Source organism: Cydia splendana, chromosome 3, assembly GCF_910591565.1.
Source record: "Cydia splendana chromosome 3, ilCydSple1.2, whole genome shotgun sequence".
Classification (NCBI taxonomy): domain Eukaryota; kingdom Metazoa; phylum Arthropoda; class Insecta; order Lepidoptera; family Tortricidae; genus Cydia; species Cydia splendana.
Window position 1 is genome coordinate 2,415,628 of NC_085962.1, and position 25,524 is coordinate 2,441,151.

Below are 25,524 nucleotides of genomic sequence, written 5' to 3' on the forward strand. Positions count from 1 at the left end.
GAGTGTTTTTTTTTTTGGATATTTCATATGTTAGTTTCGGCTCATACTATACAATAACCAAGCAAAATTTCATCGACTGAGGAATTAATGCATGGGTCTCCATACAACATCTTGCTTCGTTTACTCCACTAGTAGTAAATTAAGGAATCATTTTCTTCTTGCCATCACATTTTCATTTAGTTCTTTCTGGGTACATTTGGCTATCACTATCTGCTTATTAACTGTAATTTTCCTATAAAAATAACGCTGGAAATAACAAGCTTCTCGAACCTTCTGGAAATATGAGTCTACCCACTTTATAAAAATCTTGTAGATTATAATCAAAGTTAGGCTTAATTCTAATTTAAATGTATAAAATTACATGCCAAATTGTAGTTGACATACATTAATAAAGCTTTTAGTTGTAGAAGTACATTTAGTAAATTTAACTTCACTTTCTTCTTTGTTCTAAATTTAAAATGATGATTCTACTTGTGACTGCCACATCATTGATCACCTTTTAATTCTTTGGGGTTCACTACACCAGCCTACTTTCTCATTAGCGCATTAATTTGGCCTAAAATCCGGATGTCGCAGTCACTTGTACAAAATTGGACTTTTCTTGAAATGGCCATTTTTACCGGAATTCCAGGGACCAAGTCTGGGGTTGAAGTCGGAACCTACCAACCTGAATTCGCATGCTCCGCTTCGTTCCGGAAGGTTCCCGTGCTGGATCCGGAACCCTTTTTTTTGAAGACGGCCGCCTCCAAGTTCGACGTTCTGCGACGTAGTGCAGGGAAGTGACCCCTATCAAGGACTCGTTTCACCACTGTTAATTGCCAGCTCAGAAAAGATCCACGACCTTGTCTTTCCTTTAGTTTTTTTTATTTTTTTAAAATTATATTTCGTAAAATTTACTCTGGTTAGTTTTCTTTCGTCTCATTTTGCAATCTACCTACTTCATGCGACGCTAAACGTCACAAGTGGACTCTAGACTGGTATATAATGGCGTCCAAGCTCTGAACCAGCTTGGAAGGCAAAACAGGGTGCAACTGGTATGGATCCCAGGGCACGAGGGATTCATAGGCAATGAAAATGCAGATGAACTCGCCAGAGCCGGATCTGTAAGTAACCTTATAGGTCCGGAACCATTCGTGGGGCTCTCACAGGGAACCATCACAACGGCTATTAAAGACCATACCAAGACCAAACACCAGGAAGAATGGGATAGTCTGACGGGTCTAAAGCATGCAAAGCTCTTTATGCAAGGAATAGACTCCGGCTGGAGCAAAAAGCTTTGGAAACTTAGCAAAAGACAACTCCAAATCATAACGGGGGTGTTTACTGGCCATTACGGGGTCAAAGGATTTCTGGCCAAGATGGGACACTCTGACAACACCGATTGTCGTATGTGTGGCGAAGAGGAAGAGACAGTAAGACACTTAATGTGTGAATGTCACGCCCTCGCCAGACAAAGAATGAAGGACTTTGGAGCAGGATACCTGGAACCAAAGGACTTTAAAACGCTACCCATGAGCTCCATCATCCGACACATGGATATGGTGGGAAAAGCTCTTGAGTAGTTGACGGATCTCTTCTAGGGGGTAACTGCACAAAAGATCCCTATGGGTCGAAGTGTATCCGCAAGGGCCCCCGAAAACAATAAGATAAGATAAGATAAGACTAAATACCTAGTGAAGTTATGGGTAGGTAACATTTAACACATCAAGGTCAAAGGGTAAAAAAACGGGATCCTATTACTGAGACCATATGTCCGTCTGTCTGTCTGTTCGTCTGTCCGTCTGGCTGTCACCAGGCTGTATCTCACGAACCGTGATAGCTAGACAGTTGAAATTTTCACATATGATGTATTTCTGTTGCCGCTATAACAACAAATACTAAAAACAGAATAAAATAAATATTTAAGTGGCGCTCCCATACAACAAACGTGAGTGTTTTGCCGTTTTTTGCGGAATGGTACGGAACCCTTCGTGCGCGAGTCCGACTCGTACTTGGCCGGTTTTTTAACTCTTATCGCTATCGTGTCGTGGGCGCAGCGAGTGGCGAACTACTGGTACTGTTGCGCGCGCGCTCAGCTCATTCATTCGCGAGCATGAATGAATGACGTTGTGTGACTGAAAATTGTAACGTGACGGGAAAACGTGAATTGATAGTGTTATAGTATACTTGAACAGTAACTAAAGATGAAATTAAATCTAAAGATTTTAATGAGACAGGAAAATGGATTACCAACTGAAAGCTACCTAGTGCAGTTAATCTAGAAGTTCCACGTTGTTTTTTTCTGAGTTAAAAAAAAATGTTATGACTTATAATGTTATTTTTTCTTAAAAATTAAAAACCTTATAGCTTAACGCGATTAAAGCGTACTTTAAGCCTAGTTTTTTATATCCAAGATACTGAAAAGACATGTAGGTATATACCCAATAAGTGTACTTAATATGTAATGTACTAACATATAATACGTAATGTCTGCATACCTTAGGTATGAAAAATCTGTGTCATATCTTGGTTTGATGACCACGCATGGTTGGGAAAAAATTGGTACAAAACATGGGCCCCATATGTTATGACCATTTGGAAGCTTTATTTCAACGAGATACGGTTCATAATGAGTAAACAGATAATGTAGCTACGTCATCTGATAATACAATCAACGCATTGTGACTAGCATATTCTTAGAATGGTTTGTAAATGCCCGCAATTAATATCATGTGATGTGGCCTTTGAGTAGTAACTGGAGACGCCTTGGCTGTCATTTTCTGTACAAAACAGTCTGCCGAATTTTGCGGGGGAGGGGACGTCAAATATAATGCTATTTCTACATGTTTTGTACGTAACGTACAAATAGCCGTGTCAGTCCATACAAAAGTTTGCACAATCGTGCAAGGTTGTCGGCAGAGGTGTAAGCTCTTAAAGGCGACTCCGGTTATGCTCTAAGGATATGGCGGGAACTCCATACGCGGGGCAAGGAAAACCCATTGATAAGTACTTACCTATGTTGATATTTAAAAACTATGTACGGACTCATAATTTATGTTGCCGACATGTTTTTTGTAACTAAAATTTATCATTATCATATTTGCTAGACCCCAGGTGGCGTAGCACGGTCGCGTTTTTATCCCTTTTCACCATGCCTGTCACGTTCTAACAAGTATGTAAGTGCGAAAGGGACGCGCATAGTGATAGACGATAAAAATGGAACCGTGCTGCGCCCACAGGAAACCTTAAAAAGCTCCTGGTTTTCAGCGAATGTGAAAAATGTAGGTCATTGTAGGTGCATTAAGCGCCAAAAGTTTGTTTCATATAAATTTTTAATTCTGATAAAGTCCTTTATCTACTGATTATCGGCCTGATTCGAGCTTTAAGATACGTCAAATAGGCCAGTCAAATTAGATCCAAAAAAACCGGGCAAGTGCGAGTCGGACTCGCGCACGAAGGGTTCCGTACCATAATGCAAAAAAAATAAAAAAACAAAAAAAAAACGAAAAAAAATACAAAAAAAAACGGTCACCCATCCAAGTAGGTACTGACCACTCCCGACGTTGCTTAACTTTGGTCAAAAATCACGTTTGTTGTATGGGAGCCCCATTTAAATCTTTATTTTATTCTGTTTTAGTATTTGTTGTTATAGCGGCAACAGAAATACATCATCTGTGAAAATTTCAACTGTCTAGCTATCACGGTTCGTGAGATACAGCCTGGTGACAGACGGACGGACGGACGGACGGACGGACGGACGGACGGACGGACGGACAGCGAAGTCTTAGTAATAGGGTCCCGTTTTACCCTTTGGGTATGGAACCCTAAAAAAGCGTTTTGAGGCATTAATTCCCAGTGGGCTGGAAATCATTTTAATTCATACCTTCATTTGGTCCTAAACGCATATAATCTGAAATTGCTCCATCCCAGGTGTGGATTAATTTTGGGAGCCTTGGGAGTTACATTTTACCTTGGATTGACAAAACCACACGATGTAGAAGGAACCCACCGTCAAAATCAATGTCACTACCAGCAAGGTTGTTGTGGATCAGACACTGGTAAAAAATAGGATTTTAACATGATTTGACCAAAGAAAAAAGAAATTCAAAGTGGCGGCCATTTTTTACAATGTTTGACTACGAATTCATATTAAGGTTATTTTCAGATCCTCAGATGTTAATTTATATCATGATTAGAGCATATTTTCCGTCGGACGTAGAGTCTGTCCGGAAAGAGAAGAGTCGTGAAATGTAGGGGAGCCCATAATTCTACGACTCTTTTCTTTCCGCACAGACCCTACCGTTTTTGAACTACAAGCAAAAAACTGAAAAAGCGCAATTTTTTTTCCACAACTCCTGGTATGGAGCAAACTTTGATTACGCTAATTTAGAACCAAATGAAGGTATTAAGACAATTTCCAGCTTGCTGGGAATTAATTCCTGGAAAATATCTAATTTGACTGGCCTCAAATATTTGCTAAAGGATGGATATGTGTGCAATGGATCGAATATATATGTCAGTGTCAAAAGTGACGTTTCTTCAAACAAAATCCCGCCCAAAACAAAAAGGCATTCATCTAATCATCCATCGTGTCGTAGTCGGTTAATGTTACATAGTTCGACCAAACTATAGTCTGTCAAACCAAATTCGTCAGTGAATAAGAACAAAAAAACTATACTCATCCTTTTCTTTTGGGTGCTAGTACTAGTGTAAGACAAAGAGGGGCGTATTAACCTAGGGCCATCGGGGCCATGGCCCGGGGCGCCAATACGCTAAGGGCGGCGTATGCCGCCCCTGGCGGATTGCATTTTGTTTTTCTTCCTTGGCTTCTGGGGCGGCAAAACTTATTGGCCCGGGACGCCAAATTTCAAAATACGCCCCTGGGTGGGACAAATTTAGTATGACTCTGTCTATGTTTGAAATGAGACAGTCCTTTATCTTACTATATCTGCATTTATCTGAAAGATCTAGATGCGGTTACCACAAGTGTGGACCTGTATACGGTTTAACACTTTAAACTCTCGCGTTTTGTACACATATTTAATTACACAAACGGGTCTACCGCGATATAATTTCATTGTTTTTACCTTTAATTTCGACGTTTCAGCTGAGTTGCACCAGCTGTGGTCACGGAAAGACTGACGTCCTCGTGAGGACGGGTACAAATTATCGTCTACTTGGGGACCAGTGATTCAAATGTTGAAACCAGCGGATATATCTTCGGACCAGTGTACGGATACTGTGAGTGTTGCGTGTCGTGCCGTGGACAATAAACATTAAACTTTAACGGGTACTTAGCTGCAATTTCTTTGTCTACCCCGAACATTTTTATAAACTAATTTCGGGTAGTTTAGTGGTGTTTTATTAATATCTCCGTTGACATTTGTTGGGACGTCAGTCTTTCCGTGACCACAGCTGGTGCAACTCAGCTGAAACGTCGGAATTAAAGGTAAAAACAATGAAATTATATCGCTGTATACTGTTACCAGTATGACAGTAGGCGTTAATGTCTAGTACTGGTAGGTGAACCGGTGTTCTAACTAAAACGGACTGAAATCTGAATTAAGTGCCTAAATTATTTGGTACCTACTATTATTTTCCTGTTGGTCAAATACCGGCTACATACAATCAGGCTGCTGGTCAGATCCCTCAGCTATATCACTAGCTATTTTGTATAATATTATACTGCTGGAAGCGGTGGTGGCCGAGTGGATATGACGTCCGACTTTCAATCCGGAGGTCGCGGGTTGAAATCCTGGCTCGTACCAATGAGTTTTTCGGAACTTATGTGCGAAATATCATTTGATATTTACCACTAGCTTTTCGGTGAAGGAAAACATTGAGGAAACCTGCATACGTCTGCGAAGAAATTCAAAGGTGTATGTGAAGTCCCCAATCCGCATTGGGCTAGCGTGGGGACTATAGCCTAAGCCCTCTCGCGCATGAGAGAAGGCCTGTGCCCAGCAGTGGGACGTATATAGGCTGAATTATTTATTAATTATTATTATACTGCTATTGTAAACCTTATTACAAGAAGCATAAGGTCCACCGGTGGACAGTGATGAGTGTAGCTGTTTGTATTATGCAGAGTAACGATGTACAGTGAGCTGCGAAATTGCATGGAGAAATTATGAATGAATTCATTGATAAAGTCGCTTTTGCGGCTGATGGTATGGTATATTTTATTTTATTTTATTTTTGAGTTATAAAATCTGATAAAGTAATTTATAACTTAGTATTTTTTGTAAGATTTTTTTTTTTGTTTTTTCTTGTTCTTGACATTCGACCATACCCCTTGCCCTAGCTAAGTATACCTACTTACATTGACATTTTCTTATTTTTGACATTGTTTTATTTGACGACCGGTCTGGCCTAGTGGGTAGTGACCCTGCCTATGAAGCCGATGGTCCCGGGTTCGAATCCTGGTAAGGGCATTTATTTGTATGATGATGCAGATATTTGTTCCTGAGTCATGGTTGTTTTCTATGTATTTAAGTATTTATATATTATATATATCGTTGTCTGAGTACCCACAACACAAGCTTTCTTGAGCTTACCGTGGGGCTTAGTCAATTTGCGTAAAAATGTCCTATAATATTTATTTATTTATTATTTTTATATTCTTTAATTTTTTCTTTTCTGTTTTTAATGTCAATGTTAAGTTGACGATCTTTTAGTGAAAGCCTTTGCTTTTCTCTTTTGTGTAAAATACTGTGTCTTTTTCTTTAAGAAATAAATATATCTAATCTAATCTATGGTATGGTATGGTATGGTATGGTATGGTATGGCTGAAAATATTTTTTTTTCCTACTAGCCAACTTTAACCTTCTTGCGGGTCACTTCTGGATGAGATTGGCTCAGGACCGGGATAAGTGGCGTACTCGAAGAGAGGCTATGCTCAGCAGTGGGTGATAAAAGGCTGATATGATGATGATGATTGATGATGAACCTTGTTTGGGGTCTGCCATTGCAAGTATAAGTAGTCCATTTTCCGTGTGAGTTTTTTCATGGTATTTGCCTATGTTTTAAAATGACTAAAAATTAAATATAAATAAATATTACTACAATTTCGCGTTATTCAATTTGAAATTAAAGTGTAGCGTTGAATTCATTTCGCAAAAGCACTTTAGAAACGACTACTTACGTACAATCAGCAGCAGAAGTTGCTAAGCGGGCGAGGTGTTCAAAAGTACCTTGACGCGCTCTTATTCTCTTAACAATAAAGTCGTGTCAAGATCATTTTGAACACCTCGCCCGCTTAGCAACTATTGCTGCTGACTGTACAAAAATATAGGTAGGTACATGCAAAATAATTGACTCGAGTATTTTTATTTTTACTTATTCCCACTAATAACGTACTTAACCTATTTCTGATTTATATGAAGCAATTAAGTAGTAGAAAACAAAACACTTCAGATAAATGTGGGAAGGTAACAACTAGGTACCTATTGGCTATAATGGCTATGTGCGAAGTACATGGTGGGGTGGGGGTAAGGTAAAGCGATCGCAGCGCATGAGGTGGTGAAAATTGGAACTAACATAGGATAGCGTCTTTACCATTTCATACAAGTTATATGGCTCAAAATGGAACTTTAATTTTCGATTACTCCTGAGATATTAATTTAAATTGTATGGTGTAAGGCAGCGGTCGGCAACCTTTTTTTGCGTAGTTTTAGTAGCGTAGTTAACGATGAGTAAGTTGACGCGGGCCGCACTTTGTTAATATTTATGACTTTATCAGACATTGTCGTTTCTCAATATTTCATAGCCAGAGAGGCTCGCAGGCCGCAAGTGACAGTTTCACGAGCAGCATGCGGCCCGCGGGCCGCAGGTTGCCGACCGCCGGTGTAAGGGACCATTGTAATTTGTATGAAATGCTTAATATAACTAACGTATTTAATTTGATAATTATTAATACTGTATCCGTGTAAATAGCTTTGCAAAAACCACATACCTACTATGAAATCTTATTGTAGAAGATAAGAATGGGTATAGTAAGTTATCCTTAAAAGATAGACATACACCGTCGCGGACTTTTTTGTAGACCGATAAAAGAGAGACAATCCCACCATACATTGTGTTGTTAAATATAACTCCAACGGATTAAGCAGCGTTTTCGATAAAAGCTCCTAGACAGCGTGATTTTCCGACAACATCGTCATATTTCAACCAATTTATACAAAACCTAAACAAGTTATACGTAAACGTTCCTAACGAATCCCTCTATTGATAGATGAAAATCGTGTGAAAATCCGTTCAGTAGTTTTGGAGTTTGGAGTAGTTTTCTAAGATGTAAGGAATTGACGTTTTCCCCTAGATTTGCGGACGCTAGGTTGCGTGACAGTCGTGCACGTATGTAGCGAATAGTCTGTATCTTTAGGTAATTAAATAAAAGTAGGTAAACAAACAATTTGTACATTTTCGGGTAGTTATAACATTTATTGGTTAACCAACCAAATACAAAACCGGCTGGATCAGTCACTGAACGACCTGACTTTAACCTACATTATTTGATCATGTAATTAATGTTTTCATCTACCCTGAACTTAAGAGCCAACAGGAGTGGTCATTCCTCCATACAAACGTAGTCCTCGTTTTCCTCCGTGGTTTTTGAAGCTAGAGCAATGATTTTTTCAACACAGATTAATATTGTCAATATCTGTGTCGGACCGTTTTGCTTTTTTTGATATTTTTCTTTTTTAAGGCGCTAGAGCCCTTCAAAAACGGCCAAAATGGCCTAATAGACTATGCCGCAATGAGAGGCGTGGTATTCAAAACTGATATCAATTAGCCAAAAAAGCAAAACGGTCCGACACAGATAATTTCATAATCATTTAGATTTCCAAATTTGGTTACGATTGGTTAAGTTTTGGGGGAGGAAAAAGAGGACTACGAAACCTCGATTTTTGTCATTTTTACGCAGGATTTTTCGCCTCAGCTGCAGTTGTCCCTATCGCACTAATTTTAGGGGCGGAGTCAAGTTTCTAAATACGTACACAGCCAGAAAAGTGATGGGCAATAGTCGACATTTAATGTCGATAATCTAGTGATGTAAGAAGATATCGATAAACCGTCTTGTGTGAAAATATCTAGATCCTAAGATACAAGGGGTTTTGGGTTGAGAGTAGGGAACACATTTTTGTAGTTATGATATACAATCTATTATGAACTTTTTGATTCTAATATTTCAAATTAGAAATCAAAATCAAAAATATTTTATTGCATGGTTAAAATGGGTTAACAAAATTTTTAGGTACCTACAGGCACGCTTCGTAATTGTCGAGCAATTTAGGGTCCTAGCTGAATTGGTTGTTCCATACTTACTCGTGCTCTATGGAATGTCCAATTTAGCTAGAACCCTAAATGGCTCAACAATCACGGAGCGTGACAGTACAAATGATTCATGTTCTGTATAGCCTGCCCTACAATGGCGTTAATATTTGGTTGTCATGTCTATACTTCGTGTTTAAGCATTATTGAAAAAAAAAAATAGTAAATACTAATATTAACCACTAAGTACATAACTATTACAAAAAACGCTAAATAATTATACGATTGCATGCTTAATAAAAACTTTTTACAAAAAAAAGCAAACCGACTTCAAAAAGGATGAAATAAAATATTATCCTTTTTGAAGTCTATGCGTTACCAACTGATATGTTTGAAGTCGGTGCCAAGCCAATTTTTAAGCATACCATGACTTTGGTGCAATTCGATAAGGATTTACCTACGTTGGATTGCCTTACACGACGACAATTAACGTACTTTCTGTAGGTACAGTCGACGTTAAAAATATGTTTACACTTTTCGCCTTATTACAAAGGAGTAAGGTGCAAAAGTGTAAACATATCATTGACGTCGACTGGACCTAAGAACACACCTCAGAACACACGATCAAACCTTCTTGGCGCAGTCTGTACCATGTTTGTCGGCACATTAGTGTAAATATAAATGCATTTTTTTGCCGTCGTATTTTTTAAAGAGCATTTCTTACTAATGCTCGAACAGTCTATAGCACGCAAGTGTGGGATTGGGACTGAGTTATTTCCCGTCCCTTATCCAGAGGACTACATTTGAAAATATAAAAATATTCAAGGAATTTACCTTCTTGCCAAATTTCACCTAAGGCGGTTCAGTTATTTCGCCATGAAAAGGCGACAAAGAGGCAGACAGATTTCTTTACACATTTATAATAGTTATTAGTACAGTTCTAATGGGATTTATAGCCATAAAGCTGATTATTTTTGTCTGGTATTGTTACTACTTGTCTTGGCACCGACTTCAAACATATCAGTTGGTAACGCATAGACTTCAAAAAGGATAATATTTTATTTCATCCTTTTTGAAGTCGGTTTGCTTTTTTTTGTAAAAAGTTTTTATTTTTCCATTTTTAGTTTTAACGCATTGTTAAGAGCGCGACGCATGAATGAAAAACAAGATCATGTTTAACACTAAATTCGTGTAAGTACCTATTACTTTAGTAAATAGAAATCAGGAATTTTCTCGAGTCCGTCTGGGAAATTATAATTCCTGTCAACTAAATCCATCCGCCCGCCCCGCCACTGACCCAATCCCTCAGCCCCCCGATCACTCAACCTCACAGCACATCAACCCCTGATCCAGGAATCCCTCGATCCTGAACTAGCAACCCTTCAACCGCCATTCCCCGACCCCTTAATCCTTGACCCCTTAACTCCTAACCCCCGATCAGTAGCCTTACCAGCTTACCACGAGTTTGACATTGATATATTCGCTAGCATGTGTGTAACTTACTTCCTATGCATCTCGCTTGTACTAACCTTAATGTGAGCGAGATGCATAAAAAGTTACATTTAGATGCATAAGACGTTAGCGAATATGTCAATGTCAAACTCGTGGTAAGGCTACAGTTGCAGTACATCAAATTGGTGGTTTTCGGAAGCAAATGCTCGAGTTACTTTAGAAAACTCCGAAATTACTTAACACGTGCCTTTAAAAATTGAGGAGTTCCCTCAATTCCTCATGGATTCCATCATCAGACCAGAACCAAAAATAATACGGAAACACCTTGGAGGTAACTTCTTCCAAACAAAAAAAGAATTACTCAAATCGGATCGCAGGTGCCGGAGTAATCGCTTAACATACTTACATTTAAAGAAATCATCATCATTATCATCAAAATAATCATCATCATCAGGTCTACTTCATCAAATTGGTGGTTTTCGGGAGAAAATGCTCGAGTTGCTTAAGAAAACGCCCAAAACACCATGCATGTCTCCCATGTATTCCCTCAATTCCTCATGGATCCCATCATCAGAACAGAACCAAATTAAAATGGAACCAACTCGGAGGTAGCTCCTTTCAAACAAAAAAAGAATTACTCAAATCGGACTACGGATGTCGGAGTAATCGGTGAACGTACATAGAAAAAAAAAAAAAAAAAAAAGATAGCCACAACCGAATACAGAACCTCCTCCTTCTATGAAATTGAAGTCGGTTAAAAAAGACACGTCACCTTCACTCTAATGCTAAAACAAACGAAGAATAAGAACTAACAGCGATAAGACCGCCTGTTGCTACCTTTATCTACATTGTAAATCGGTTTTAGGGTTCCGTACCCAAAGGGTAAAACACGGGACCCTATTACTAAGATTCCGCTGTCCGTCCGTCCGTCTGTCACCAGGCTGTATCTCACGAACCGTGATAGCTAGACAGTTGAAATTTTCACAGATGATTTATTTCTGTTGCCGCTATAACAACAAATACTAAAAACAGGATAAAATAAAAAATTTAGTGGGGCCTCCCATACAACAAACGTGATTTTTGACCGAAGTTAAGCAACGTCGGGCGGGGTCAGTACTTGGATGGGTGACCGTTTTTATAAATAATGGTACGGAACCCTTCGTGTGCGAGTCCGACTTGCACTTCGCCGGTTTTTTTTAAATTTGTTTTTATGTTTGTGGTGTAATAAAGAATATTTTAGAGTCAGACCAAGAAAAGTCTACAGCAATTTTGATAGCACACGCAGTGCAAGTGTTATTTATATGTCATAATTTCATAGAAGCGACGTTTGAAATAATACTTGCACTGCGTGTTCTATCAAAATCGCTATAGATTTTTCTTGGCCTAACTCTACTTTAAATTACAAAGTAAGGCCTAAATTATAAAATAAGGCCCATCAATGTTTTTTTTTTTGTGTTTATTAAACTTGATATTTTGTCTATAGTATTAGCGGACATGGCCTCAAAATTTAAACCCGCTTAAGAATCGGGCCTTATTTCGTGCATTATATACAATACTACCCATTTTTGTGTAGTCATTATTTATACTATAGAAGCATTGTTTGAGTAGCCAATTATTTAAACAGTATTTTTTTAAAGGGCAACGGTGGCAATATTTTAAGGTCTGGATAATAAGATACAGATCTAAATAAGGATATCAATGTAAGTGAATGTTACCATGACTACCAAACAAACAAATGTGATAGAATTTGCCAGCTGGCATTGTAACATTCAGACAGTTACCTATGTACCTAATCTGAAATATGAATAAATTAGTAATATTTTAAACAGGAAAGTAAACCGAATTTTGGCCTTTTGCTGGACACAATCACAATAGTAATTTGTTTTACAAGAGGGCAAAGTTTATCGCCACCGGTTGATGCATTTGCAGCACCAATGGTAGAAAATGCAAGCTCATCATCAACTGCATAATCGACGTTTGATATGACTATTGAATCCGAGCTTTTTGATCATGAATCATGATAAAACAAAATTTTAGAAGGTCGCAGAATAGTGGATTTAAAATATTTATTTTCTGTGATCTCAAATATCAGGCACGATCATACAAATTGTACATTTGCTGATCTTGCCTTTGTCATTGAAAGACGTAAGGGTTTACACAGAGAATATATATTTAAGTGTAAAATGTGCAAAAAAAAGGAAACGATACACTGTGAAGACCCAAAAAGAAAATGTTAGTAAATACTGCTCCTCCCCATGGTTACTTGGTTCCTTATTCAACCTACCTGAAATTCAACGAGTAGGTTAGTAAATTATATCATTTTACATTATAAAGTTAAATGTTTAGGTATCTCAATCACTTACTCACTGGTGGACATGGACGCAAAATTTTTGCCCATCTACTTATACTATCTTATAAAAAATGAAATTTTGAAAGTTAGCACGCTTAAAGTTCGTTTTTTTTTGCACTAAGGTAACAGATTTTGACATGTCTTATTAAAAAATTACCATTGCAAAATAAAAATAGCAAATATGTTAGAATTATAAATCATATTAATCATATTAATGAGCAAGAGCACCCTAAACCGGCGAGCGTGTATGAGGAATGTTATGAATGTGAAGGAAGCGAAAGTGGTATGTCAGGATCGTAGCAAGTGGAAATCCGTGGTCTCTGCCTACCCCTCCGGGAAATAGGCGTGATTGTATGTATGTATGTATGTATTAATCATATACTTTTTTATATTCTTTTGCTTTCATAAGTAATATAAACTAATTTTTGAAAGCGTTTTTCAATAATTATTAATAAAAAGACACGTCATGATTGTTTACCTTCTTTCTAATGCTAAAAAATAACGAACTATAATAACCGGGCCTTATTTGGTACAGAACCTTGATTTGATAGGTACATCGGATATTCTGGGCCCCTGAGTTTGTTACGTAAAGGACAAAATGGTGACATGTGGTTAGAGCTGATACTCTTAAACTAGTGGTTCTGTGCGCTAAGTATAAAAAATAAGCTTCAGCGAACTCATTAAGCCTAGAAAAAACCCTACACCCTACTGCCACTTAAGTCAGTCTTGAGTCTTTGAATCAATTTCCGTAGTAGTACTACTACTACTAAGGTACTAGGAGGTAATAAGGCCTATAGTAGGTATAATAAGGCCTACCTGAAAAATAATGTTCTTACAACAGTGTAACCGTGTTCGTTATTTGAGTAACATATATGTAAAGTGATACAATTAAAAGCTAACAGCAAACCAGTACATAAATTATATGTTATGTACTTCTTATGAATTACACTCTTATAAAGGTTTCGGCTAATTACGCTTAATTACTTGAATAAAGGTAGATGAATTGCGTGCGGTCCAATAGGTAACCACAACTCACGGAGACCAAAACAATAAGCTGATCAGCAAAGTCAAGTAAACAAAGCCAAGTCACAGTAGTAGAAAGATTATCGAGTTCCGTAAACGTAAGCCGGGTCAAAAAATTCAATCGCAACACAGTAAGTAATAAGTGAACGCCTCGTGGCAGTAACGCACGAAAAATAACATTGCAAATTGTCGGCAATGAGGCGCGCGCGGGTGCAAGCGTACGCATCTGTGTGCGTGCATTACACACACAAATACAGTCTCTCACGCCCCGTCAGAGCGACGGGTATATTCAGCTTGAAATCTCAAAATTGACTTTTAGCTCAGCTCCCGTTTCGTCTTAAGGAGCCATTTGAGGGTAGATTTTGTTAATTTTATTTAAATACCTAAAGATACAGAGTAATAATTCTAATTCGTATTTTATGAATTATTGAGCTTGAATTCTTAAATATATTGCAGTAGATGATAATTATGAAATGAAATTAACAAATAACATTACCTCCACAGTTTTGATAATAGGTACTATTATTGCGCGAGATATAGGTACTTACCTAAAAGAGTAAGTATATTATACTTACATAATTTATTGCCCTCTAAATAATGCAGGAAAAGTCATTAATTGTATTATGAGCCGGTTGATTTTTAATAAATACTTACCTACCTATACTCATACTCATATTGTATTGATAATATAAATTACAGGTCAGGCTTACATGACTAAACTACATTAAAGGTAGATTTATAAATATACAAGATTCATACATTTGAGAATAAAATGAAATAAAGTAAATTAACAAGTCAATTATTGCGACATTATTCACTGCTATTGTTATTTTACTATTAACTTTATTATGTATTCATTATAAATATTTTGAGGTCAAATATTCTTTGACACTATAAAACGGCCGCTCAATAAGCCAGTTTTTGAGTATGTATATGCATATATATGTAATAACAAAAATTGTTACAATTTCTGGTTTTGTTTAAGTATAGGTAACTTCTGAACAAAAATTGTGAGATTCCTATTTACTTTAGGTATGCCGACGGATAATGTAAACCACGAAAAATATATATTTTTTACTATAGGTTCTTTAAAAAAATTGTCTTATTTAGTGTTCAGGTACTCACCGTATATTCGCCGCTATAATTATTGTGTCTGTTTGAAGTAATTAGATCAATATTGAAAAAAAAATCACCAAAAATGTTTTTATCGTCGCGCTGGCACTGGCACAAAATCACCTAGCACTGTTTTTTTATATTTGAATGACACTGGCACTTATTTTATTCGAGTTTTTTTTCTGTTGCTCGTATTCTAGGTAGGCTCCAGCGGGAAGTCGGCCGGGGTTTGAGCAGTTCCTGAACGAAGCAGTTCGCGCCTGCGCCGTCTGCGCCGGGGCGTGACCTAGACCGTGAAAATCCACCCCCTCACCCACGCAAACCTTGTCACCATGGATACACTAGCAATTTTCATTCGAAAAAACATTCTTCCTCACCAAAGTACAACAAAAAAGTATTATTAATCACATTTAATTTTAAAATAAACAGCACTTTTATACATGAAAACTGATTAATCAAGCTCAGTCATGATTATTACATAATCTACGTTACAATTTAAGGAAGTATTTTTAAAAGATGAACCTACCTACCTTGTTCCGCTTCATCCAATCGGGAAGGCTGGCGAATCACATTGGTTCCTGCATGGAAATGACCCTGGTCTATTATTGATGAGACATACAGTTAGCTGTTCGATGTATTGTATGTATGTTAACAGGTCATTAAGTTAAGTGCACTTTGCATATATGACAGGTTTCTGAGGAGATGACATGGGTGAAGGTCGGTCCTTATTTCGTGGAAGTTATATTTTTCTAAAATCCCCTGTAAAATCTCCCCCAATATCAAACCAATGTATTTTTTAAATTATTTTATTTATATTTTAGGGGTTCTATTCTGAGTATTGATTTAGAGGTGCGTCCATACTTTTCGTTCGTATTAGCACAAATAAAAATTAAAAACTAATTAGCAATCGTCGTTTCACAATGAAAAATCGAAAAAAAATAATAATTAAAAAACATCATGTAAACCTTGTTGTTAATCTAGTGGGTCCAAAATTTCAAAGCGCGGCAGCGACCCCTAAATAGTTATTTGTTTTACAAGGGGGCAAAGTTGTTGTTTAACCGCTCGTGCTAATATTTATACCCTAGCACAGAGTTGGGCAAAAATTAACTTGAATAAGAATAAGAATAAAAACAGAAATTTTAATCTTATTCAAATCGATTTGAATTAAAATAATTCTTGCACTAGTTATTTTAGAATAAAATTAAGGTGAATAAATCATGTGACTTTTATTTTAAATGCGGAATAAAAAACAGAATAATTATTCTAGAAGTGGGACCATTCTAAATAAGGTTTTATTCAATTAAAATGTTATTTAGAATTAAGTTAATTTTTGTAGTACAATCGATTATATTTTGTAAGTTGATTTTTACCCTTCTATTTAAAAGTCGGATTGAATTGATATTTGTTACTTTAGTTTAGGTACAGTACACATTGAAGAGTTCCACTATACACTATCTAGTTCTATCATCCGATCAGGGTGCTTAGCCAATATGCCAAACGTTAACGCTCCGTAGAGTTGCGTATAGTCTCTTTCTATCACTCTTACAAATTAGTGCGATAGAGAGACAAACAGCGTTTCGTTGTCGTAGCACAAACGATTGCCATGTTGGCTACGCACCCAAGGTGCCTAGCCAAGATGACAATTTTTGTTTTTAATTTAATAACCAAATCTTTGGGTACAATTTAGCAGTTCTGGGGGCCTAGCCTACATGCCAATCGCTTGCGCTCCAACAACGAAGCGCTTTCTGCCTCTATCACTCTTACATATTGGTGCGATAGAGAGACAGATACCGTGTCGTTGTAGTAGCGCAAACGATTGGCATGTTGGCTACGCACCCAAGGTGCCTAGCCAAGATGACAATTTTTGTTTTTAATTTAATAACCAAATCTTTGGGTACAATTAAGCAATTCTGGGGGCCTAGCCAACATGCCAATCACTTGCGCTCCAACAACGAAGCGCTTTCTGCCTCTATCACTCTTACATATTAGTGCGATAGAGAGACAGATGCCGTTTCGTTGTAGTAGCGCAAACGATTGGCATGTTGGCTACGCACCCAAGGTGCCTAGCCAAGATGACAATTTTTGTTTTTAATTTAATAACCAAATCTTTGGGTACAATTTAGCAGTTCTGGGGGCCTAGCCAACATGCCAATCGTTTGCGCTACGACAACGAAACGCTATCTCTGCCTCTGTATCGCACTAATATGTAAGAGTGATAGAGACAGAAAGCGCTTCGTTGTTGGAGCGCAAGCGATTGGCATGTTGGCTAGGCCCCCAGAACAGCTAAATTTACCTAATGGTTATTAAATTAAAAACAAAAATTGCCACCTTGGCTAGGCACCTTGGGAGCGTAGCCATCATGCCAAACGTTTGCGCTACGACAACGAAACGCTATCTCTGTCTCTGTATCGCACTATATGTAAGAGTGATAGAGACAGAAGGCGCTTCGTTATTGGAGCGCAAGCGATTGGCATGTTGGCTAGGCCCCCAGAACTGCTAAATTGACCTAATGATTTGGTTTTTAAATTAAGAACAAAAATTGTCATCTTGGCTAGGCATCTTGGGTTCGTAGCCAACATGCCAATCGTTTGCGCTACGACAACAAAACGCTATCTCTGTCTCTCTCGCATTAATATGTAAGAGTGAAAGAGACAGAAAGCGCTTCGTTGTTGGAGCGCAAGCGATTGGCTTGTTGGCTAGGCCCTCAGAACAGCTAAATTTACCTAATGATTTGGTTATCAAATTAAAAACAAAAATTGGCATCTTGGGGAGGCACCTTGAGTGCGTAGCCAACATGCCAATGGTTTGCGCTACGACAACAAAACGCTATCTCTGGCTCTCTATCGCACTAATATGTAAGAGTGATAGAGACAGAAAGCGCTTCGTTGTCGGAGCGCAAGCGATTGGCATCTTAGCTAGGCCCCTAGACCAGCTAAATTGAACCTAATGATTTGGTTAGTAAATTAAAAATAATACGGTTACTGAAACTATGCGACAGTCAATTTGTAAGATTTTATTCCATAAAATGGGTATAAATTAGACAAGAGACTAACTACTATTACATCTACCTAACTATACGTAATTAGTACCGATACGGTACCCAGACCACATTTTTATTCGTGGAATATTATTTCGAATAAAAATCATGATTATATTTATTTGATTAAGAATATGTTATTCTCATTCAATTTTTTCTCATACGAATTATTCCCGGCCAAAATTATTTGAATATTTTTGACGGGAATAAAATCGAGATGATTTTATTCCTACAAATTCTTATTCAAATAATGATTTTATTCTTGAATGCCCAACACTGCCCTAGCAAGCGAAAGATTCTAAAATTGAAATTGATTGGTTCGAAAAATGAAATCTTGAGCGTTGCGAGGGTTTCAAAGTACGAGGGTTAAACAAAATTTGCCCCCGAGTGAAACACAACATTTTTCACTACACCAACCCGAAGCATGTAGAATATCAAACAAAATCAAACCCAAATAAATGTTATGAAATATTTATTATTTAAAATTCTACCAGCTAACATAAGAAAACAACTCAAAATTTGCATTTGATTACTTTGCCTCATATGTGAATAAAATGCAACTTTGCTATCAGTTTTTGAAGTAGGTAAAAGCCTTTCCGAGCTGGTGTGGTGAAAATGTATTTAAAAATTCTGAAACAAATTTGCATGTATCGTTCCTGTGGACATTATATGTACAATAAAATGGAATTGAAAAAAAAACAAATTTTCTCGCTAGGCTCCTATTTTGACGAAAGCATAGTAAAAAATTTGAATAATAAATTTCAATTTTTTTAGAAAAACCTTGTAGATTGGTGAGGCCTGGAAAAATTAACGCGTACCTACGTTAATGTAAAATTTTTTTTTGAATGAAAGAAATGCAATAATTGGACGAAACTAACAAACGGGCATAAGTAGGGGAGACCGAGGTGAGTTGTGACAGAGGAGAGTTGTGACATTGTCGATTTTTTGGAATCTATTAACTAAAAACTAGGTCGTAATAGCGCGCGTTTGTTAGTTCAAGTTGCGAGCTAACAAACGCACACTGTTGCGAGCTCACTAACAGTTATTACTTAGATTCCAAAAAATCGACAATGTCACAACTCTCCTCTGACACAACTCACCTCGGTCTCCCCTAGGTAGGTTAAGTCTCTGCAACAACTTAATTTCAATTGTATAGGTAGGTATCGTTACTCTGCATAAGAACCACAGCAATAATATAAAGTTTATAAAATAGCTAGTAATATTGCCGACGGATTTGGTAAGCAAACCAGATATGTGTCGCTTAACTTCAAACTCGGGTAAATCCATTCGACCCTCTCAGCAAATATCTACTCTATTACCTTCTATTAATACCATAATCGCATAATCTGACAGATGGATTTACCCGAGTTTGAAGTTAAGCGACTCATATGTACTTTCAGAGTTAAGTATTTAGGAACAACGTAAAAACCCGCGCGATCACCAAATCTTCCGTCGCAAGATTCGCGCGGCGCGCTAGGTATATCTTTGTCTTTTAACTAAATCACAGGGTGACGACGTCACATTTGTTTATATGTGGATAAATCTAAAATAAATACTTACTGTAGTTTAGTTCGTCTTCGCTGTCCAGATAGTCACCGGTCACCGCTGACACTCGATAGTGACCCTGAAGAAGCTAAATCCTGGGGGCCTAGCCTGCATAACAATCATTTGCAGAAAACGAAACGAAACGCCATCATTTCCATACATTATTTGGAAAATTTGCTCTTATCATGATAAAAATTTACAACTGAGGATCCGAAAGGTATGTTAATGTGAGTCAAAGATTGTAAAAAATGGCCGCCACTTTGAACTTCTTATTTTTGGTAGTACAATCGTGTTAAAATCTGAAATTTTTCACCAGTGTCTGATTCACAACAACCTTGCTGTGGCCTATTTTATAAAGCTACAAGTTACAAGCGGAAGTCTCTTTCTAACCCTATGTGTTAGAGCGAGACTTCCGCTTGTAAATTGTAACTTGTAGCTTTATAAAATAGGCCACTGGTAGTGACATTGTAATTGATGGTGGGTTCTTTCTACATCGAGTGGTTTCAATCCAAGGTAAAATGTATCTCCCACGGCTCTTAAAATTTGACGCATTATACGCATACGATTATCCGTATTTAGGACCAAATGAAGGTATTAAAATGATTTCCAGCTTGCTGGGAATTAATTCCTCAAATTTTTGGATCTAATTTGACTGGCATATATAGCCTAGGTCTATCTGTGTATGATTGTCCCCAATATTTAATACCTACCAATTTGTTTTCTTTGCAGCTTTCCATCACAGAAAGACCCTGCAAGTGAAATAATTATATCTGAAATTCCAACAGAAATTCTAATACAATGGTCCTTGCTGCACATGAAACATGATGAGGACTCTTCTCGGATGGAAGACCACATTTATCCTTACTTTTAGATTTTTCTTATACTTATCACATTTTCTTTTTTTTTTACCTATTCCGGATATTCGATATAGTATGCGTGACGCAATGGAACTAATTTTTCATACAAAATGTCAGTTAACTCTCTCAAACTCTGGATAGATTTTTATTATTATTAACAATGTCTTAATGACGTTGTGAGCCGGAATGCGTCTAATTACGATATAATTCAAAGTTTTCATAGGTATTGCCTGTGAAATTACTATTTCTATTTATCACACTAAATTGCAATTATCATGCAATTTTGGATGTAATTGGTAACTATTTTCTCGCATGTGTGATAATAATTACATTTTGAATAAACAAGCGTGTGTAATATGGTAGATATAAAAATTATAATCTTGAGCTATTCTTGGTGTGAAGGTAAATAAAACGTAACATAATTAATTTTCATAATTTAATATAATTTCTTCAATATAAGAATATGTCCGATTCCATCTATATAATACAAAGCATTTTAAAGAGGGAAATACCTACATGTTTAATACAACCTCTGTACCATTGTTTTCCCTGTTCCTAGAGAGACAACTAGAGTGGATTGGGCGTTTTCTTAAAAAAATACTTATGCTGAAAACCAGATTCTTACAAATCTAGACTTTCTTGGGCTCATTCCACTCAGAATCGTCAGCATTCTCCATCCTACCACAACAAAACTAAAATGTTCGTTCCATTACGTCACATTTTAGTGTGAAAATTTTCACTTGTGTGTACGTGACGTAGTGAAAACTACGATTATGTATGGTTATGATTTATGAAAACTAAAATTTCCATACAAATTTTTGGGACTAATATTGCATCAGGATTGAATGCTAGTGATTCTATAAGTTGGAAGAACCCAAAAAGATCAGGATCTGTAAGAATCTGATTTCAATAAATTTATTTTCAGAAAACGCTCGTCTAAGCTAATTTATAGACTTTGCAGTGACAGAGTGATAAGGCCACCATAAACGCCACATCTTACGAAAATATGACGAATGGTGAAGTCGTGTCGAGAATATTTTTTTGTTCTTTGCTCATTAATTTAGTTTAAAGTGTAATATTAATATTTTATTATGCAGTGAACTAATAACATGGCTAATGAAAAATAATCTGGATACGCGATTAACCATTCTTCAGTCAACCCCGGCAAGATATTTTTGCTGTTTATTTGCCAGCTATCGCTTTACTAAAATCAACTACCGAACGAACTCTACGAGCACACTATGATATTGACGAAATCATCATAAATTTGATGGAGACAATTTTTTTAAAGAACTAAACTGACATTTATAGTAGCACTTTCCAACTGTCACTTCATAGTCGATGGACTGTTAGCTCAGACGGAGTCTACCGCAATAGGCGACCTCTACCTCCCAGCATACATTTAATTGATAGTGCTCCTCTGGCGCCGGCAGACTCAAGTTTTTAAGTCTTTAAAACTCGACTTAGTATTTTATACTAGAGTAACTCAAGTCTAACTAGTAGTCTAAGCGCCATTTGCACCATCCCACTAACCTGGGGTTAACCGGTTAAACCGTTAACCCAGTGTCAAATTGTACTGGTAACCATGGTAACACCAGGTTTAATCAGTTAACCCCGGGTTAGTGGGATGGTGCAAGTGGCCCTAAGTAGTTTATTCAAGTCTAACTTATAGTTAAAACGCAATTTCATATATAGGTATATTATTGTTGTGTTGTATTGTTTAATAGAAAGAGACAAACTTTTAACTAACAGAGCTACACGACTCTTCTCTTTCCGCACAGACTCTAGTAAAACTAAATCGAGTTTTTCAAATTCAGACTCAAAACTCGTAATACCAAATAACTGAGCGATTTCCAAAAAATAATATTGAAAACCTGAATCTCACAGACCCTGATCTTTTTGGGTTCTTCCAACTCAAAATCACATCACTAGCATATTCAATCCTGATGCTAAAATGTCCCAAAATGCGTATAGAAATTTTACTTTCCACCACGTCACGCGTGAAAACGTGACGTAATGGAACGGACATTTTACATTTACAACATATTTTTTAAAGGTAGGGTAGAGAATGCTGACGATTCTGAGTAGAATGAGCCCAAGAAACTCGAGATTTGTAAGAATCAGGCTTTCAGTATTTTTTTGGAAAACGCCAACTCTCCATCTGCTTAATCATAGGAATATCTTTATAAATAGACATCGATTTATAAAACTGGCACTACGTTAGAATCAGAGGCACCGTAGAAGGGCGATTTTATTTAACCTTTTGGACGTCAATGACCGATATATCCGCACCGCATGTCCAACGCCAAAGACCGATTAATCGGTCACAGACCACGGAACAACATAGACTTACGTGCATATATGCATAATGTTCAATTTCAGTTTTGACACTTCGGTGACGTGGCGTCCGAGGGACATCTTTTGTGTTTGACGCGGCGTCGAAAAGGTTAAAGTGTAGTATACAACTTTTTTTTACTTAGACATCTTTATGCTATTTGTACTCAAAATCACGAGCTTTTTCGATCCTAGAAGAAAAAAAATCCCCAATTTGTTTTACTTCCATTCCGTTACCAAAAAATGTATGGAAATTTTAGGACTTTTTTCGTAATAGCATCGAAGAAACTCGTGATTCTGAATAAAGATTACATACAAATTACATAAATTTAAAAAGTATAGTGTACAGTACAACTTCCCAGAAAAGATATTGCCACACAAAAACAATTTCACGATGAGATCGCGTATTGCACGATTAGGTAAGTACTGGAAATAAGTTATGATCAGACACTTCATAAGATCGCTTTTTATTTATTGTAACATTTATATTGGATATATACAGGGGATTTTATAAAAACACATTAAACACACATGCCAGAAAATGACACAGGTAAATGAACAGTAGGAGGGCATCTTCATGTAAAATGGGACCATTTTAAAGGGTGTTTTGCGATTGTCAAACCATTTGCAACAAGATAAGGTATACCTACCCATGGCCATTATGTTGCGGTTAGTAGGTACCGTAATACTTACACCCAACTGTAGCCCAGTACTACAACCTATGGTCCGCAAGTTCTATAAAGTATAAATACCAACCTCCTTTTTGGGTTTGCTTGAGTTTTTCATCCTTTTGTGAAAATGTTTTGCCTCAGAATTGCCTCAAATAACCTACCTGAACGAAGATGTTCAAGTTAGTTTTCGAACATAAGTATTTGGTATTTTTTGTACTACAGTTGGGTGGTTTCACGATACATCTCAAAATTAAAATACCCAACCCTAAAATCACAAGAGTTATTTAACGGATTTCATTGCTAAAATACAAAAAATAAATTAAAATTTCCGAGTCAACACTTATTCACGTTCAGAAATAAAAGTACCAAAGGTTGAAAAGGCAAATAAATAAAATATGATGTATGTATCATAAATGTCTCATTTATATTTACAATAACCACTTATAACAAGATGTTTCAATGTTATTAATGTTAAATGGCTTTTAAATGGCAGTAAATAGATTATAAAACAATGTACATGTAATTATTTTGTACGAAAAGTCTACGTATAAGTAAATCAGCTATTTCCATTTTTTTTTTCGAAAAACTTAATATTTCATAACTAACTTTGTTTTTATTTTTCATGCATAGAATTCTTAACGCCCATCTTGACAATATTGTCCCAAATCGTCTTTTCCACTACGTCACGTTTTTGTATGAACTTTACTTTTAAATACGCGTGACAAACCAGAAATTTAATTTTCATAATGAGGGACATATTTTTAATTGCCCAAATTAAATGTTCTCACAATTTTAATAAATAAAATATAAGAAAGTTCAGAGACACGAAAATTTTGGAGAAAAAAATTGAAATCGCTATAGTACGGGATGGGTTACTATTTAAGTTGAGATTCTATGATACAACGGATACGGTGGACTTATTCAACTGAAACAATCAACCCACGGGCAACAGTTTTGTAATTTTACGAGTCAAGCCACAACCGCTATAGTCTTAGGGTCTCCCCACATATATCACTCGGAATCGTCAAAAGCCTATAGAAAAAAAGCTTTATGTCCACGCAATAAGAGCGAAAATACGTCGGTCGGCTCAAATCGGCTCGGCCGACGCCTGACCACGCGTCGACGTCATTTTCGCTGTTATTGGGTAGACACAAAGCTTTTTCTATCGTCTATTGCCGATTCTGCGTCGATAGGTGTGGGGAGACCCTAAGCCTTTTCAAAAACAGACCAAACATTTCCGATTTCTATAGTTCCAGGGTCTATGCACCATTTATAGTCATGCTTCCATAGTTGTCACTCAGACACACTAGGCCTGTTTGTAACAGTTATTCAATAAAACAGTCTACAGTAACCCGCGTAATTTTGACCGGTTCAGTAAAAAGAGGATTTTGAGAACGATGTAGATGGAACAGACGATAAGACGGCCAACGTTGCGTCTTACTCCGAGAGCTCTGTTGTTTGTGAAGGTCTACCGAGAGTGAGCTCTGGTCGAAGGTCTAGAGGATCTGGAAGAGTTTCTTGAGCTCCACCATGAGCTGCCAGTCGGTCTTGATGAGGTCGTCGCGGAAGTAATCCTTGCAAGCGTCAATGCTCGCGCGCGAAATCTGTAACAACAACAGTATTTTAAAAGCTGCATTTGTTTTGGGGATCAGTTGATGTTCAAGTTTTTGTACAATAAATAGTACACTTTTCGTCTTGGAGCTAACTTTTTTAAAGAGACCCCGACACTGCCGTATTTGAGCGTCGGCTCTAGTTAATTCTATGAAAAATGGTGTCGCATGCAGTTTGCGTCGAGTAGCAGCCACAGAGTTGACTAGACGCCGACGATACGGGGACGCTAGTGTCGGGTCTCTCTAAGTGTTTTCTTCACCATGATCGCTAGTTTTATTACCA

The 25,524-nt window shown here is 37.1% G+C and overlaps 1 protein-coding gene and 1 long non-coding RNA gene across 3 annotated transcripts in view; one reads left to right on the forward strand and one right to left on the reverse strand.

Annotated features, from left to right (window-relative positions):
- Positions 1–6,306: 6,306 nt before the first annotated feature.
- LOC134806460 (uncharacterized) overlaps positions 6,307–25,524 on the forward strand; it is a 157,205-nt gene continuing 137,987 nt past the window's right edge. For both annotated transcript variants that reach the window (XR_010146524.1, XR_010146525.1), the window contains exon 1: positions 6,307–6,392. This is a non-coding gene — a long non-coding RNA (uncharacterized LOC134806460). The remainder of the gene's footprint in view (positions 6,393–25,524) is intronic.
- LOC134806449 (eukaryotic translation initiation factor 5B) overlaps positions 21,049–25,524 on the reverse strand; it is a 74,215-nt gene continuing 69,739 nt past the window's right edge. Inside the window, exon 18 of the mRNA XM_063779730.1 lies at positions 21,049–25,235. Within this exon, the coding sequence (XP_063635800.1) occupies positions 25,128–25,235 (108 nt within the window). The 3' untranslated portion in view covers positions 21,049–25,127. The remainder of the gene's footprint in view (positions 25,236–25,524) is intronic.